Here is a 13392-nt window from a genome sequence, read left to right as displayed (position 1 = left end):
CCTTCCGCGACTGCGACGTTCATGAGGTTCCTGTCTTAAGCCTCTGGCCAAAATGCATCGTGACGGTGGATTCGAGCGACATCGCGGTAACTAGGTGCGGCAGTTTCCAGTATCATGAGGTTGGAAGCATGGCAGTGCGGAGGAAATTGAGCACGTGTCTGCTGCCGGAGAAGACGAGGTATCCAGTAATTAGTGGGTCATGGACACAGCCAATGGGAGGCATCGGAGGCTCCGTCGCCCCGCATCCAAATCCTTCTTCATCAGGGTTGCCACGCCCACTACGCTCAACTGATGCCAGCGGATTTGGCAAGCGACCATCGTTCGGCAATACTTTCTCGAGCCCTGAGCATCCGTTTTGACGATGCGTTTCGATGTTGCAGCTAAGGCATCGCATCGATCGATGACCTTCGGCCCGGAGGAACGCGCCAGGCCGGGGATGCTATGCGGCTAACAAAATCTCGCCAGCGAAACACGACAATGCGGATGTGAACAGCTTATCTTCGCCATACGTACCAGTGTTTGGCGTTCAGCTCCGCATAGAAGGTCGCGATCGCTGCACCAGTTCACATCCTACTCCATCGCAACCATCGGAGCCGGCTATTTGGACCGGCCTCGAACGTCAACCCGTCGCGCCATTTTGACAGCCCTTAGCTCCCGCCACATACCACACCTCTGCATAATACACGGCGTGGCCTCTGCCTTTGATGCTGCGCAGTAATTCGAAACACGTATTTCTCGATGCATGTCATGGGCGGCGCACGCGTTGCTTTCTTCCCGAAGGCAGATGCAGCCGTCCTTGCATCGAGACATGCTGCGCCGGCAACATCCGAGCGCCCGACCTCGACCGCACCAATTCTCGATCCTGAGAATGCCGATAAGCCCTTGGATCCATGGACCGCAGACCGAGTCGCAGCCGTGTATCCAGTCAACCATGATATCTGGTCTCCTGCGCCCATACCTGCTAAAGCGCAATGCCCCTCCCGTTATCATGCAGACCGCTACCTGTTTCCCATGTTGACACGGAACGAGAGACTGAGACTGACCTTGTTGTTCTACTACACGCGCGGGGCGCTTGAGGATGTGGAGCTCATGTCTCGCCTCCAGGAGAAAGTCCATCTTGCGCATGAGACGGTAGGCTGGGAGTTTGTTATTGCTGGTCTTCTTAACCACACCACATACACCCGGATGGTCACTGTAAACCTCCCTCTCGCGATACTACCTCGTCGCGAGAGCACTTGCGCCCACACTATCAATCAACCACCAGGCGTAAGTGAGCACTCGTTCCCACATCTAGGCCGCGACTAATCGCAACAGACTGTCTTCGCCATGCAAAACATGGCCCTCGACTGGCGTTTTGAAAAGTCGCCGCACGTCGAGCAGGGTGGGCTGCGCGCTTATGCTGGTGTGCCATTGAGATTTGACACTGAGTTTGGCGAGCATGTCGCTTTTGGCTCTCTATGTGTCGCTTCCAACTCTCCACAAGAACCGCTTTCCAAGGCGGTACAGCAGGCACTTGCCAGGCTTGCCGACTGGATTGTTGCGGACATAGTACACAGCGCGAGAGCTCGCCGTCAACGCGAACGCAGGCGAATGCTCGAGCTGCTCTCCCAAGCCCAGCAGCAGTGCGACGAACACATCAACATGGAGGAAGCAATACCCCAGATACTCCAAGAAGTCTATCCCAATACGGAAGTGAGCATCGATCTGATCACAGATGGCCAAGTCAACCTTGTTTGTGGTACAAGTTTTCGCACTTGTGATTTGGAACAAGGTCTTTGGGAAGACACTGCTTGTGAGTGGCAACATACGAGATTCTCTGCGACAGGAACTAACCTCGCGCCTACTCTGTCCATAGACTTTGATTATGCCATTGAGAACTTAAACCATCTGGACATGACTGCACCCCGCGCTGTACGAGTTATCGCGGCACAGTGCACCAGTCAACGTGCGGCAATGTTCCTTGTCGTAGGCAGCAAAGACCTCAAGATGGTGTTTGACGATATCGATTCGTGGTTCGTTCACATGTGTGCGGTAAGTCATGATTCATACAAAGGCGCTCGCTCATTACCAGTCGTATGGCAAACAACACATGCCCTCCACGACACAACGTCGTTGGTCTATATGTCTAAGAAATAGGCAAGTACCTCCAGGAGTGTTGGAGGTACAACTCGAAAACGCGATCCCCTTCAAACTCCCCTCGCAGTGGTTACATGCTGACTCATTCCCACGTCAGAACATACTGTGTCGTTATTGGCAAGGCCGCGCACTACAAGAAGCACTCAACGCGAAGGAAACATTTCTCCGCGGTATCACGCATCAGCTCCGAACCCCGATACACGGCATTCTTGGCTCAGTCGAGCTTTTGACGGAAGAGCTGAAATCGCGAAACGTGGTTCCTTCGACAGCCGCCTCGTCGCCCACTGCCAGCCCGGATATCGAACAGCTAGATCCTTACACATATATCAAGACCATCAAGACATCCGCAAGAGAGCTCATCTCCACAGTCAACAGCCTCATCAAGTTGAATCAATGGGCAGATATCGCCCAGGCGGAGCGTGTTCTCACTATGCACAAGATCTCCGAGATCGAAGATGCCTTGCTCAAGGAAACCCTACTCGGACTGTCCGACGATCTATCAACAAGGCCATCGTTCATCATTCAACACAATCTTCCGCCGAGCTGCGACCTGCTCGCTGTCGATAAGCGTGTTTTCCTAGACTGTATCCAGCCACTCATGGTCAACGCTGCTCAGCATGCTGCCGGCGGCATGGTAGCAGTCACGCTATCGGTCACGGAAGGCTGCCGGTCTCTCATCGTCGATGTCGAGCACAGTGGGCACAAGACACCCAAGGGAGGTTACGACCGCATGTTTGATGCTCTCGAAAAGATCGATCTCAGCGGGACAGATACTGCCTTGGGATTGACGCTGGCGAGCAAAGCAGCGACTCTTTTAGGTGGCGAGATCACGCTGGTACGCTCGAGCCAAGGTCCAGGCTCGCACATCAAAGCCACATTCAACGAGCCGATCTGTGCCAGCTCACTACCACCTTCCCGTGCAGCAAAGGACAGGTTCACCCGACTACCGTCAACTTTCCATCACCTCGCGTCGGAGTCGTCAACATCATCTCTCGGCCACTACTTCACCCGGTATCTCTTAGGTGCCGGCTGGTCAGCGTCTCGCAAGCTTCATGGCAGTTTCGTCATCGTCGACTATACACCAAATCTCGCTGAACTCTATAGACACACATCAAGTATTGGTCAGGAACAAGTTGCAATCTGCCTCGTTCCAGAATGCGCATGTTTTCTCGATTTTCACACTGAACGTGTCCGGCGGCAGGGGAACGTTGTCTACGTTCAAGGCCCTTTTCTGTCAGAAACACTCGAACAAGCACTGGAGCACGCAGATGCAATCTCGGCTGAATTCCGATCGTTCATCCCGGATGTAGCGATCAGCGCAACCAATGGCGTCACCGCTGAGCCTTTGGTTCCACCCTCTGCACCCCGTACGAACGGGCGTCCAGAACTTCCAGCCGAACGAGGTTCAATATTTCCTGAAAAGCTGCAAACAGAATTAGCGCAGTCTGTGCGCGACTTGCGCATCCAAACTAAGCCTACTCCCCCTCCGACACCGGTGTCGGTAGCATCGAACAAACCCTTGACGCTACTTGTCGACGACAACGCCGTCAATCTCCGTCTACTAGAGATGTACTGCACCCGCCGTGGCATTCCATTTCGAAGCGCGAAAGATGGGCAGCAGGCTGTCAACATCTTCTCAGAAACCCTCGTACCCAAGTACGATCCACTTCTACGACAAAATTTACCCGTCACACCTTTTACACTTATTCTCATGGATCTACAGATGCCTGTCTGTGACGGCATTGACGCGACAAAGCAAATACGACGGCTGGAGAAACAACACAGGCACGAAAGGAGCGTGTTGTTCATTATCACAGGCCAAGATTCTTCGAATGATCGCAAAGCTGCGAACGACGCCGGCGCGGACGAGTTTCTCACCAAGCCAATTGGGCCCAAAGTCCTCGATCAATGGGTGAAGAAGTGGTACCCCGATTTGGACATTTGACGAATGTACTATATATAATGTTCTGTTACGAAATCGGCCTTTCAATGACTGAAAGTCACATACTCTAATTTAATTACGCAAACATCGCAATTTTCTCCACGCAGGAGATGAACGGCGACTTTGACCAGTGCGACTTTACTTTGTCTGCGAATGAGCATCGTACCGTTGAACGAGCGGGTATCACACGCCAATGAACCTACGGATGGCTTCTCAAGGATACGCTCAAGAGACGCATTGTGAACCTCTCAGGCCTTTTGTTTCCTGTCGACCTGTTGGGTCAAAATACGATGCATACTTTGGGCCTGTTGTCTATGAGCCATCGCAGCTCACGAGCAGCGCTTTTCTGTGCGCACGAACCATAGCCCAGGGAAAGATTAAAAAATTTGATTTTACTGTCAGATCAAATTTAAGATATCCAACATTCCTCAAGTGTTGATGGTGCCAAGTGATTACGTCATTCGCGTATGCACATTGCCCGCGCTTGGCGTATCTCTACGCCTTGTCCCTCACATCTCGCATCGTACGCAATCTATGTTGCCCCCTCTTATTTGCCTGTATCTCGAATGCTCCTCACGGCGCTGCTGAGGATCTGGCTGTTCGCAGCCGAACAAAGGCCGTCTCGCCTCTAAGCGCCAGCGGGTACACCACTTCGATCTATAACCATGGCCCTATCATGGCTGTCGTACATGTGCATAGCTGTCCTTTTGGCCACAGTATATATCAGGCAACGCCTTCGTGTCCGCTCGTCTCAGCTCGAGCGCGACGCGGAAGATGAAAAACCTGGCCGTCTCAGGCTTGAGGATGGGCTAACGGCTTCCGGACGACAATTGAACGCCAAGCTGGTCGCAGCCATTCCGCACATCGTCATCACATCGGAGAAGGCGAGAGAGTTCAGAAGTTTGATCAATGTGTATTGGGATCAAAAAGCATGCGAGGTGTCGCCAGCATGTTTTGTGCGGCCGCGCAACGTATGGGAGTTGGCGCAGGCCGTCAAGATTCTTAAACGCGAGTTTCATCTGAGAAACGATCGGGCCAAAGAAACGAAAGAGGAGGTAGAGTCCATCTTTGCCATTCGAGGAGGAGGCCACTCTGCTGTTGCCGGCGCGTCGAGCATCAAAGGTGGCGTTGTTATCGCTCTTCAACCAAGTCACCCCTGCCGAGGATGGACAGAGCGTAGTCATCGGAGCCGGCTGCAAATGGATCGATGTGTACTCGGCTCTTGAAAAAGAAGGTCTTGCAGTGGCTGGTGGAAGGAACTCCGCCGTTGGTGTTTCTGGTCTAACTCTTGGCGGAGGCCTCTCGTTCTTCTCACCAGAGTACGGATTCGTATGCAACAACGTCCTCACGATTGAGGTCGTATTGGCGGATGGATCCATCGTGAACGCTTCTGAGAAAGACAACCCTACTTTGTGGCGCGCACTCAAGGGCGGAGGTAACAACTTTGGCATCGTGACCGGCTTCACAGTCCGCAGCTTCGCGGCGACGAACATCTGGAGCGGTTTCATCTATCTGCTGCCATACAAAGCCCCAGATATTCTATCGGCATTTCATTCTTTCGTCGCGCGCACCTTGGCTAGCGAGCTGCAACATCGATTCGACCCCCACGCCGCCGGCCCGCTGACATGTTTTACATATCTCCAATCCCTTGGCGTCCAAGCCATAGCGGTGAATCTCGTACACACCGCCCCAGACTCGAAGCTGAAGGGTTGGCCAGAGTCCTGGCGCAGCTCTGGCTTCAATAAACTATGGCGTCTGCGGAGCACATGTAAGACCAAGAGCCTGGCCAGCGCTACAGACGAGATGAGCGTTTTGAATCCACCTGGACGACGACAAGAGTTTGCCACTACGACCATCAAGAACGACCGAGAAACACTGGAAGCCACGCACAAAGCATATCGTGATGCGATCCCCAAGATCAGGAAACATGCCATCAAGGGTATGAGCTGGACTCTGGTCCTGCAGTCATGTTTACCCTCGTGGGCGAGGAAAGGCGATGCGAATCCACTGGGCTTGGACGAAGGTTCTGATGAGTCGTTGGTAAACGTTCAGTTTACGGTGAATTGGGCACTGGAGGAGCACGATGAGGTGGTGAGGAGTATCACCAGGGAGGCAATCGAACAGATTGACGCATTTGCTTTAGAGCATGGGACCGGCCACCGCTACCGTTATCTAAACTATTGCGCGGCGTGGCAGAAGCATTTTGAGGGCTATGGAGAGGAGGATTTGAAGTTCTTGCAGGGCGTGAGTAAGGAGGTTGATCCGGAGGGGCTATTCCAGAGGGGCTGTGGTGGAGGGTTCAAGCTAGGGTTGTGAGATTGTTAGTGGCATCACAAAGCAACCAGATCGTTTTGATCAATGTGAAATTACTACACGTGCTATATCGGCCGTCAAAGGCATCATTTTCGATCATCAACCATCATATCATGAGCGCAATTCACTCCAGGAACGCTTCCTCGGAGCCGCCCATACCACTACAACTCCGCATTGCACCTTTTCAAGAACGCCGTCGCACAGCTACTGTACACCCGATACCACCTAACTATTCATCAAGTTCAATTACACGAGGCCAACGGCGATCGCAGCAAGTGCCCAGTCCATGAATCCAGCGTTCGTGTCGAGAATGTTGCTGTTGAACTCGGGCAGAGTTGGGTAGAAGTTGGTCGAGTATCCGAATTCCATGGTGAATCCGTAGATCTTGTTAGCACCAGCCTTGGCGTACACGCGGCTAGCAGCGTAGTCGTCCGAAGCACCGGAAGTAGCGTACAGGCCGACGGATTGCATCGAAGTGTAGGATCGGCCGCCTACTGCTCGCACTGAATGGAGTGTTAGTATGTGGTATGTCAAGAATCAGCCAAGTGTTACTTACTCGCAGTAGCGGTCTTGGCAGCAACGTTTCTGATGTTGGTGGCGTCGGTCGCGGACATGTACTCCTTGTACGTTGTGTCACCGAGACGACCTCTCCTTCCATCGTATGCGGTGTTAAGGAAGTTCATTGTGGTGGTGGTGCTCTGTATTTCATCGTCACCCCAGTTGTAAAGGATGTCACCGGTAGCAGAGTGGATATCCATGAACCATCTGATGCCCGGGAATGAGTCGTAGATGCTGACGTGGTTCTTGGTCTCGGACTCGGACGCAGCAGCGGTACCGTAGAACGCCTCTGAGCTGGGCGAGGTGGAAGCAGGAGATGTGGAGGGGTCGAAGAATTTCCTGAAGTTCCAGAGGAAGTCGAAGTTGCGGTTGATGTCCACACCGACAGAGGCGCCGCTGGTGCCGGATCGGGTGTTGCGGTTCTTGCGCCACAACGATCCAGAAGATTGGTCGTATGCGACACCATCTGGGTTGACGAGAGGGAAGAAGACGATACCAGCAGCGAGGACGCTCTTGACCTGGGCGTTGGTGTAAGTCTTGCTGCCGTACTTCAGGCCGGTTCCGGCCTTGTTTGCCGCCAAGAGGTCAGAGATCCAGTAGATGAGCTGATCGGGGCCTCCGCGTTCACGTGCGTGCATACCAGCAGATAGGTAGAGGCGGTACTTGGACTTGTCTGTACCGGCGCCGACGTAGCCAGCGGTTTGTGTAGCACCGTTGAAGGTCTTGTATGGGAGGGTGACAGTGCTGATACCGTATCCGTTGACAAGACCCTTGATTGCCGAGTTGATCTCGTTGACGTTCATGATGCTGCTGATAGTAGAGCCAGTAGCTTTGGTACCAAGACCAGACGGTGTCACGGCACCACCCTGCCAGCGGTCGCCACTACCAATTGGAGCGTCGGCGGCCCTCTTGCTGAGATCTCGGCGATGCAGGCTGATCTCTTCAGAGTTCTCGTACTCCTTGGACAGATACGCGATTTGGTCCTCAGTCAGCAGAGCATGAAGCTCAAAGTGGCCCTGCTCGGAGGGAACCGCCTTGGGCCTGCAGCCCAGATCGTACGTGCCATTGTTCACAATGTCGAGGAAATGCGCCGGCGAAGGCGCCGTGAAGTGGACGGGCAGAAGACTACCGAGCACGGTAGTGCTCTGAAGGATCAGAGCAGCGGCGAGAGCGTACTTCATCTTGAGACTGCTTGGAGCGAAGGAATATGGAGAAACGAAAGAATGGTCCGCTGGTGTCTACAACCTGCTGTGAAACAACATTGGTCTTATACATTCCTTCCATTTCTGTACAACGACCGACCTTCTCCTAATGGTCGGCAGGTGATACTCTAGCATAGACACATCGGGGCGGTGATGGTGTGGCATGCCGTTGATTGGCCGACTTCGCGAATTGCGTCGGGCGCTAACTTGATCTCCTTCTGCTTTCGTCTTGCCTCCGCTGAAACTCCTGATGCACCTGCCCGGGAGGATCAAGTAGATCCAGACATGCATTGGCGCTGGAACGAGCTGCCTTGTGTGATGTGCAGCACTAGATAAGATAAATTAACTGGCCTCGAAAAGCAAGTCCTTTTAGGCAAAGGCCAAACATGGCTGGTCAGTCACTATCGACTAGCATCTTGGCTTTCCAGGGGAGGGAGGTGCCAGGACAAATCTTCGGGGCGGCGTCGCCGGGCATACGTGCTGGCAATACGGTGATGTTGTGGTGTTGTCCCTGGGTTATGAGGCACTGGGTAGTGTCGGGAACTGTCGGATGTGCGGTCGCACAAGCCCTGACGGGCATTTCTGCATCACAAAAGCACCAAGCACCGTTCGCTGAGACAGGCTGTAAATCACAGACGTGCGATGCGTTGCTGGTGATGGAGGCATTCAAGCCTCGGTGGTGGAGCGGAGATGCGGGTACCCGCTGCCAAGAGCGGCCACGTGCCTCGGGCTTAGCCGGGAGATAATGTCCGGTCGTTACGTCAACAAGCTTGAAATCACCCACTCAAATGTATGACGCGGTATCCCCGAAACCATCCATGTATCTTAATCGACTGCCTGCTGGGGAAAGAACTGCGATGCGCTCACCCCTGAAGAACCTCTTCTGCGACAAGAAGCAGTACTCCGAAACACCGTGCTTTGGCCGTCCTATCATGTCTCAGGAGTCGAATATGGCGCCGAATGCCGGAACTCCCCGCTTCTCCATGTCGAACACAATCTGCTGTGTAAACCGCTTGTTGCTGATGACCAAGACCGCTTCGGCATCACTCTCTTTGAAGAGTCTGTATGTCAAGAGGCTCATGTCAGGTTTACCAGACGTTCGGGTGTTGTGAAGCACAGCTCGCGGATCTCTTCTGCGGACAGCTTCGACGATGGCTGTTCCAAACGTGGTCTCGTGATTAGATGCAGTCCAGAGGATGCGCATAGCGATGTGGCGGTAGGGAAAGATGGAGAGGCATGGGCCAATACCGGAGCCTGTGGCTACGACGACGACGCTTCTAAATAGTGTTGCAATGCGCAAAACACCGGATGTGGGGATACCGCGTCGCCAGATATGTGTCGGCGCGGTATCAATGATATGGCCTGTGAAGTCTCCGGCTCGACTGACAATCACAGAGTAGCCCTTCTCATTGGGTGCATTCGTGATGGTGGCGAACCCATGCCTACGTGTACGAAGTCAGGACAGGTCTCGATACAGTCCATACAGGGGCATTTCTTACCAGTCATGAAGCGGGTGTCGCGCAAGGCGTACACCCTTACCCGGTGCTATCCTAGAGTCGAAGTGCAGGCGGATGGCGTGCGACGACAAGACTTCAGACCGAACCGATACACGACGGAGGAACAGCCACGGAAAAATGATCGCGCAGGTTGCGACGATAATTAACCAGACCGAGGGGTTTAGTAGGTACGCTTCCGCGGTCGGTGAGATGCGTCCATTGGTCAAATCTCTGGTGAATAGTCCAACGAGCACCCAGTAGAGGATAAGCACCGTCCACCCACCAAAGCGATGCAGAGCCTCCCAGAGATCGTGGTGTTGATTGCGAAGAGCTGGGTGCGACATCGAGGTCATCGCGAGCAATAAGACAAGGATGAGGTAGGACAGTATTGTTGAAGCTACGGAGATCATTCTCTCATCGACATCTTTCGCCATTTCAAGGCTCGCACCGACCGTGAAGATCACGAACCAGATGACAGCAGCGATGGCGCATCCCACATGTATGCCGCCGATGTGAAACACGTTTGCGCATATCTTTCGTACTCCAAGCGGCACCCAGGTTGGTACGGACGAGAAGACAAGGAAGAGCAGGTTGATGATCGGTTCTGATCGTATCAAGATCGCAGCACAGAGATTCGCTGCTGTAGCGGTTGCGACGGATGACAACGGATGTTCGTTCCTCTCAACGTATTCATGGAGCAACCAGCACGCAACACCCACGTTGGCAAAGACGATCGGGAATAAGAACCAGCGGTACGCGATGAGACCACGATGTCGCAGCCAAGCCACCACCTCTAAGCCCCTCGGCTCAGGCAGTCTGGCTAGTACGTTGAGCGGCGTGTCCGTTTCCACCACAGAGCAATGTCCAAGACCCTTGAGCGGAGAAGTCTTCTCAACATCGACATCTGGCAAAGTCCGCATAGGCTCCTGGAGGAAAACAACCTTGGCGGGCAGTACCAAAGCATCCATAGCTGAATCTGACCTTGTATGCACAGATTCGATACGCTTCACGTCCAACGTTGGTATGTTGTAGGCTGCCGCGAGTGTTTTTAGGTATGCCCTGTCTACCTTGCCATTGGGGTTCAATGGAATGTCGTCGACGTGCAGCCACCGCTCAGGTACGGAGTAGTAAGGAAGCCGCTTTCGTACAAAGTCAATGAGCTCCTGTTTGTTGACGAAAGCAGAGGATGCATAGAAGCCGTGCAGTATACCGTCGATGACGAGAGAGGCTGCCCGCGTAATACCAACAAATCGCTGGATATGAGGTTAGCGAAGTTCGAGGGCCAACAAGAACGCACGTACTTCGAGAGTGGCAGTAACACCGTCGAGCTCGACACGGAATCCCTGAAATGGTCAGAATAACGATCAAAACTCTCCGGCCTTGGGAGCGAACCTTGATTTTAACTTGATCATCCATTCGGCCAAACGACTCCAGAGTACCATCTGAGCTCCAGCACACGATGTTACCAAAATCGTACATCCTAGAGCTGCGCCGTGGTCAGCGAGGCAGAAAGCGGCGAGATCTTAGCTTACCCGTCGTTCAAGAACTTGTCTGGTTTGAACTTCTCCGCAGTTGTTAGAGGCAAATTGATGTATCCTTTTGCCACGCCCGTACCTCCAACCCAGAGTGTGCCCTTTTGGCCGACTGGCGCGAGATTACCGGCGTGATCGAGCACGTAACAAGAGACATTGGGTAGGGGTCGGCCGATGGACAGAGGCTTGCCAACGACATGCTGTTGTGCAGAAAGTAAAAACGTCTCCGTCGAACCTAGCAGATTCCAGAAAGATTTGCCTCGAGCCCAGTCATCAGCAAGACTGCGTAATCGTCAGCAATAGTCCAAGCCAGCTCGTGCGACGCAATCACCCTTGCGGACATGCTTCTCCTGCTACAGCAATCGTCTTGATATTCGGATAGTGCTGATGGTTGTACTTGGAAAGAATGGAAGGGGTGCATATCAGAGTATCAATCTGTCAAGCTTGTTAGTAAGATTCATCAGCGACAGTGGCTAATTCCAGCAACCTGGTTCAGTGTCGCGTCCCAGTCAGATCCTCGGAGACACAGCGTTCCGCCATTCATCAAGCACCCTAGCATCTCCCATGCTCCTGTAGTATGATCAGTATTTTTCGCGCACCATCGGAGGTGTGGTAGCTTACCCATGGCGAAAGAAATACTCAAGACTTGTCCGACCTTTGAGCCAACGGTCATTCCCAATCGGCCCGGCTCCAGAAGGAGGGCATTAGCCTTGGTACCGTGCTTGACATCTACGCCCTTGGGTACACCGGTGCTTCCTGTCACTGATTAGCGAAGCTTATAGCTGATATAGAGTACACAAACCTGATGTGTACATCGCATACACGCCGTCATCCGACGTGACAGGAATGCCCGGTCTACGAGGAGAGTAGAAAGCTCCAGTGTCCATGCCCAGTTCGAGAACTATATTATCATGACTGGCAAACTGCTCAACTCTATCCCAGTATTGGGGTAGACACAGAATGAAACGGGCTTCTGTATCCTCGAATATGTGCCGTAAAGCTTCGTCAGATGCGACGCCCCCGTCGATTGGAACGTAATGGCATCCAGCCTTCATCACAGCAAAAAAGCCGATGAGCATCTCTATCGATCGTCGCACTACGACGCATACTCGTTGTCTTGGTCGAAGTCCTGAGGCGATGAGGTAGTTCGCCAAGCGATTAGCAGCAAGATCGAGTTGCAGGTACGTGATACTTTTGACTCCATGTACAGCAGCCACGACACCGGGATGAGTATCCACGATACCCTCAAAGGCCTCATGCACTGTGCCGTGAGAGACGGGAAGTACTGGGCCACGCCCGAATCGAGAGACGAAAGTCTGATCCTCGGAGGAGAGGCCAGATACGTTTTTGAGTGATGTATGCGTTTCCATAGCGCTGTAGCAAACAGATATGGAGGAGAGAAAGAGGGTAACTATTTTGTTACACAAACCATGGTGCGCTACCGTATTAATGGAATGCTTGAGACGCACACTCGATGACTGGTTTTGCAGGCATGGGACATAAGTGGCTATTTTGATCATGCAGTTGCATGACTATGTCTGGATTTTACACTAACACGAGATAGCCGGAGGGTTGATCCGGAATCGTCTAGTATACCAGCATGTGTGTGAACTAATTTGAAGCCATAGCAACAATATACCGCACCTTCGCTTGACCTTAGTCTTGCGTTATGCCAATCTGGTGGTCCCGGCAAATCAAAACAGTCCTGGGGTCCTGCTGTATCGCCACCAGTGACTGTCCGACTAGATTAAAGCCAAAGAAACGTTACCGATCAGGGCGATAGGATGATTATACGCATTTAATCATCAGATAGCGCAAAGCGAAGGCGTTCACGGCTTGGTCCTTGTGTTGTAGTCTGACGTGCAGAGCGGTATGTGTACGCGAGAGAGGATGAATCACCAGAAGCTTCTTGAATTGGCGATCGTGCAGGATCTCCACATATGCCGCACCAACAGCGTGGTAAGCGATACAGGGTCGTCGAGTTCATGCGAAGGTCGCCGACTACCAGGTAGTGTAGCGAATCGGAGATACCCAGAGCCTGAACATGGCCACCAGACCATGGCGTATCTGATTCCATGTTTCCGATTTTGGCGTCGAGCAAGCCCACTTCAAAAGGTTGATTGAAGTTCGTATAAAAGTGATCAGGCATATTCACAAAGAGAGGGAATTGACGCACACCGAAATAGCTGGCATGTTCGTTCATCATTTTCTAT

General features: G+C 52.9%; 4 protein-coding genes across 4 annotated transcripts; 2 read left to right on the top strand and 2 right to left on the bottom strand.

The window, feature by feature from the left end:
• Nucleotides 1-1185: 1185 nt before the first annotated feature.
• On the top strand, nt 1186-4081 carry ACET3X_001854 (uncharacterized protein; the record flags this gene model as incomplete). The annotated part of the gene is made up of 4 exons (XM_069447191.1): nt 1186-1266; nt 1315-1792; nt 1856-2031; nt 2234-4081. 4 exons carry the CDS (start codon nt 1186-1188, stop codon nt 4079-4081), a joined length of 2583 nt encoding a protein of 860 aa, XP_069312096.1.
• Nucleotides 4082-4743: 662 nt separating this feature from the next.
• ACET3X_001853 (uncharacterized protein) lies at nt 4744-6394 on the top strand (the record flags this gene model as incomplete). Its single annotated transcript, XM_069447190.1, has 2 exons — nt 4744-5133; nt 5201-6394. The coding sequence occupies 2 exons, from the start codon at nt 4744-4746 to the stop codon at nt 6392-6394; spliced, it is 1584 nt and encodes a 527-aa protein (XP_069312095.1).
• Nucleotides 6395-6637: 243 nt separating this feature from the next.
• ACET3X_001852 (uncharacterized protein) lies at nt 6638-8130 on the bottom strand (the record flags this gene model as incomplete). Its single annotated transcript, XM_069447189.1, has 2 exons — nt 6638-6894; nt 6948-8130. The coding sequence occupies 2 exons, from the start codon at nt 8128-8130 to the stop codon at nt 6638-6640; spliced, it is 1440 nt and encodes a 479-aa protein (XP_069312094.1).
• A 958-nt stretch (nt 8131-9088) lies between these two features.
• ACET3X_001851 (uncharacterized protein) lies at nt 9089-12549 on the bottom strand (the record flags this gene model as incomplete). The annotated part of the gene is made up of 9 exons (XM_069447188.1): nt 9089-9593; nt 9651-10900; nt 10949-10990; nt 11040-11133; nt 11180-11461; nt 11511-11614; nt 11667-11749; nt 11801-11935; nt 11982-12549. The coding sequence occupies 9 exons, from the start codon at nt 12547-12549 to the stop codon at nt 9089-9091; spliced, it is 3063 nt and encodes a 1020-aa protein (XP_069312093.1).
• Between the last annotated feature and the right edge of the window lie 843 nt (nt 12550-13392).

The sequence above is a fragment of the Alternaria dauci genome, chromosome 1 (assembly GCF_042100115.1).
Source record: "Alternaria dauci strain A2016 chromosome 1, whole genome shotgun sequence".
NCBI classification, from domain to species: domain Eukaryota; kingdom Fungi; phylum Ascomycota; class Dothideomycetes; order Pleosporales; family Pleosporaceae; genus Alternaria; species Alternaria dauci.
This window is presented reverse-complemented; position numbering and strand designations above follow the sequence as displayed.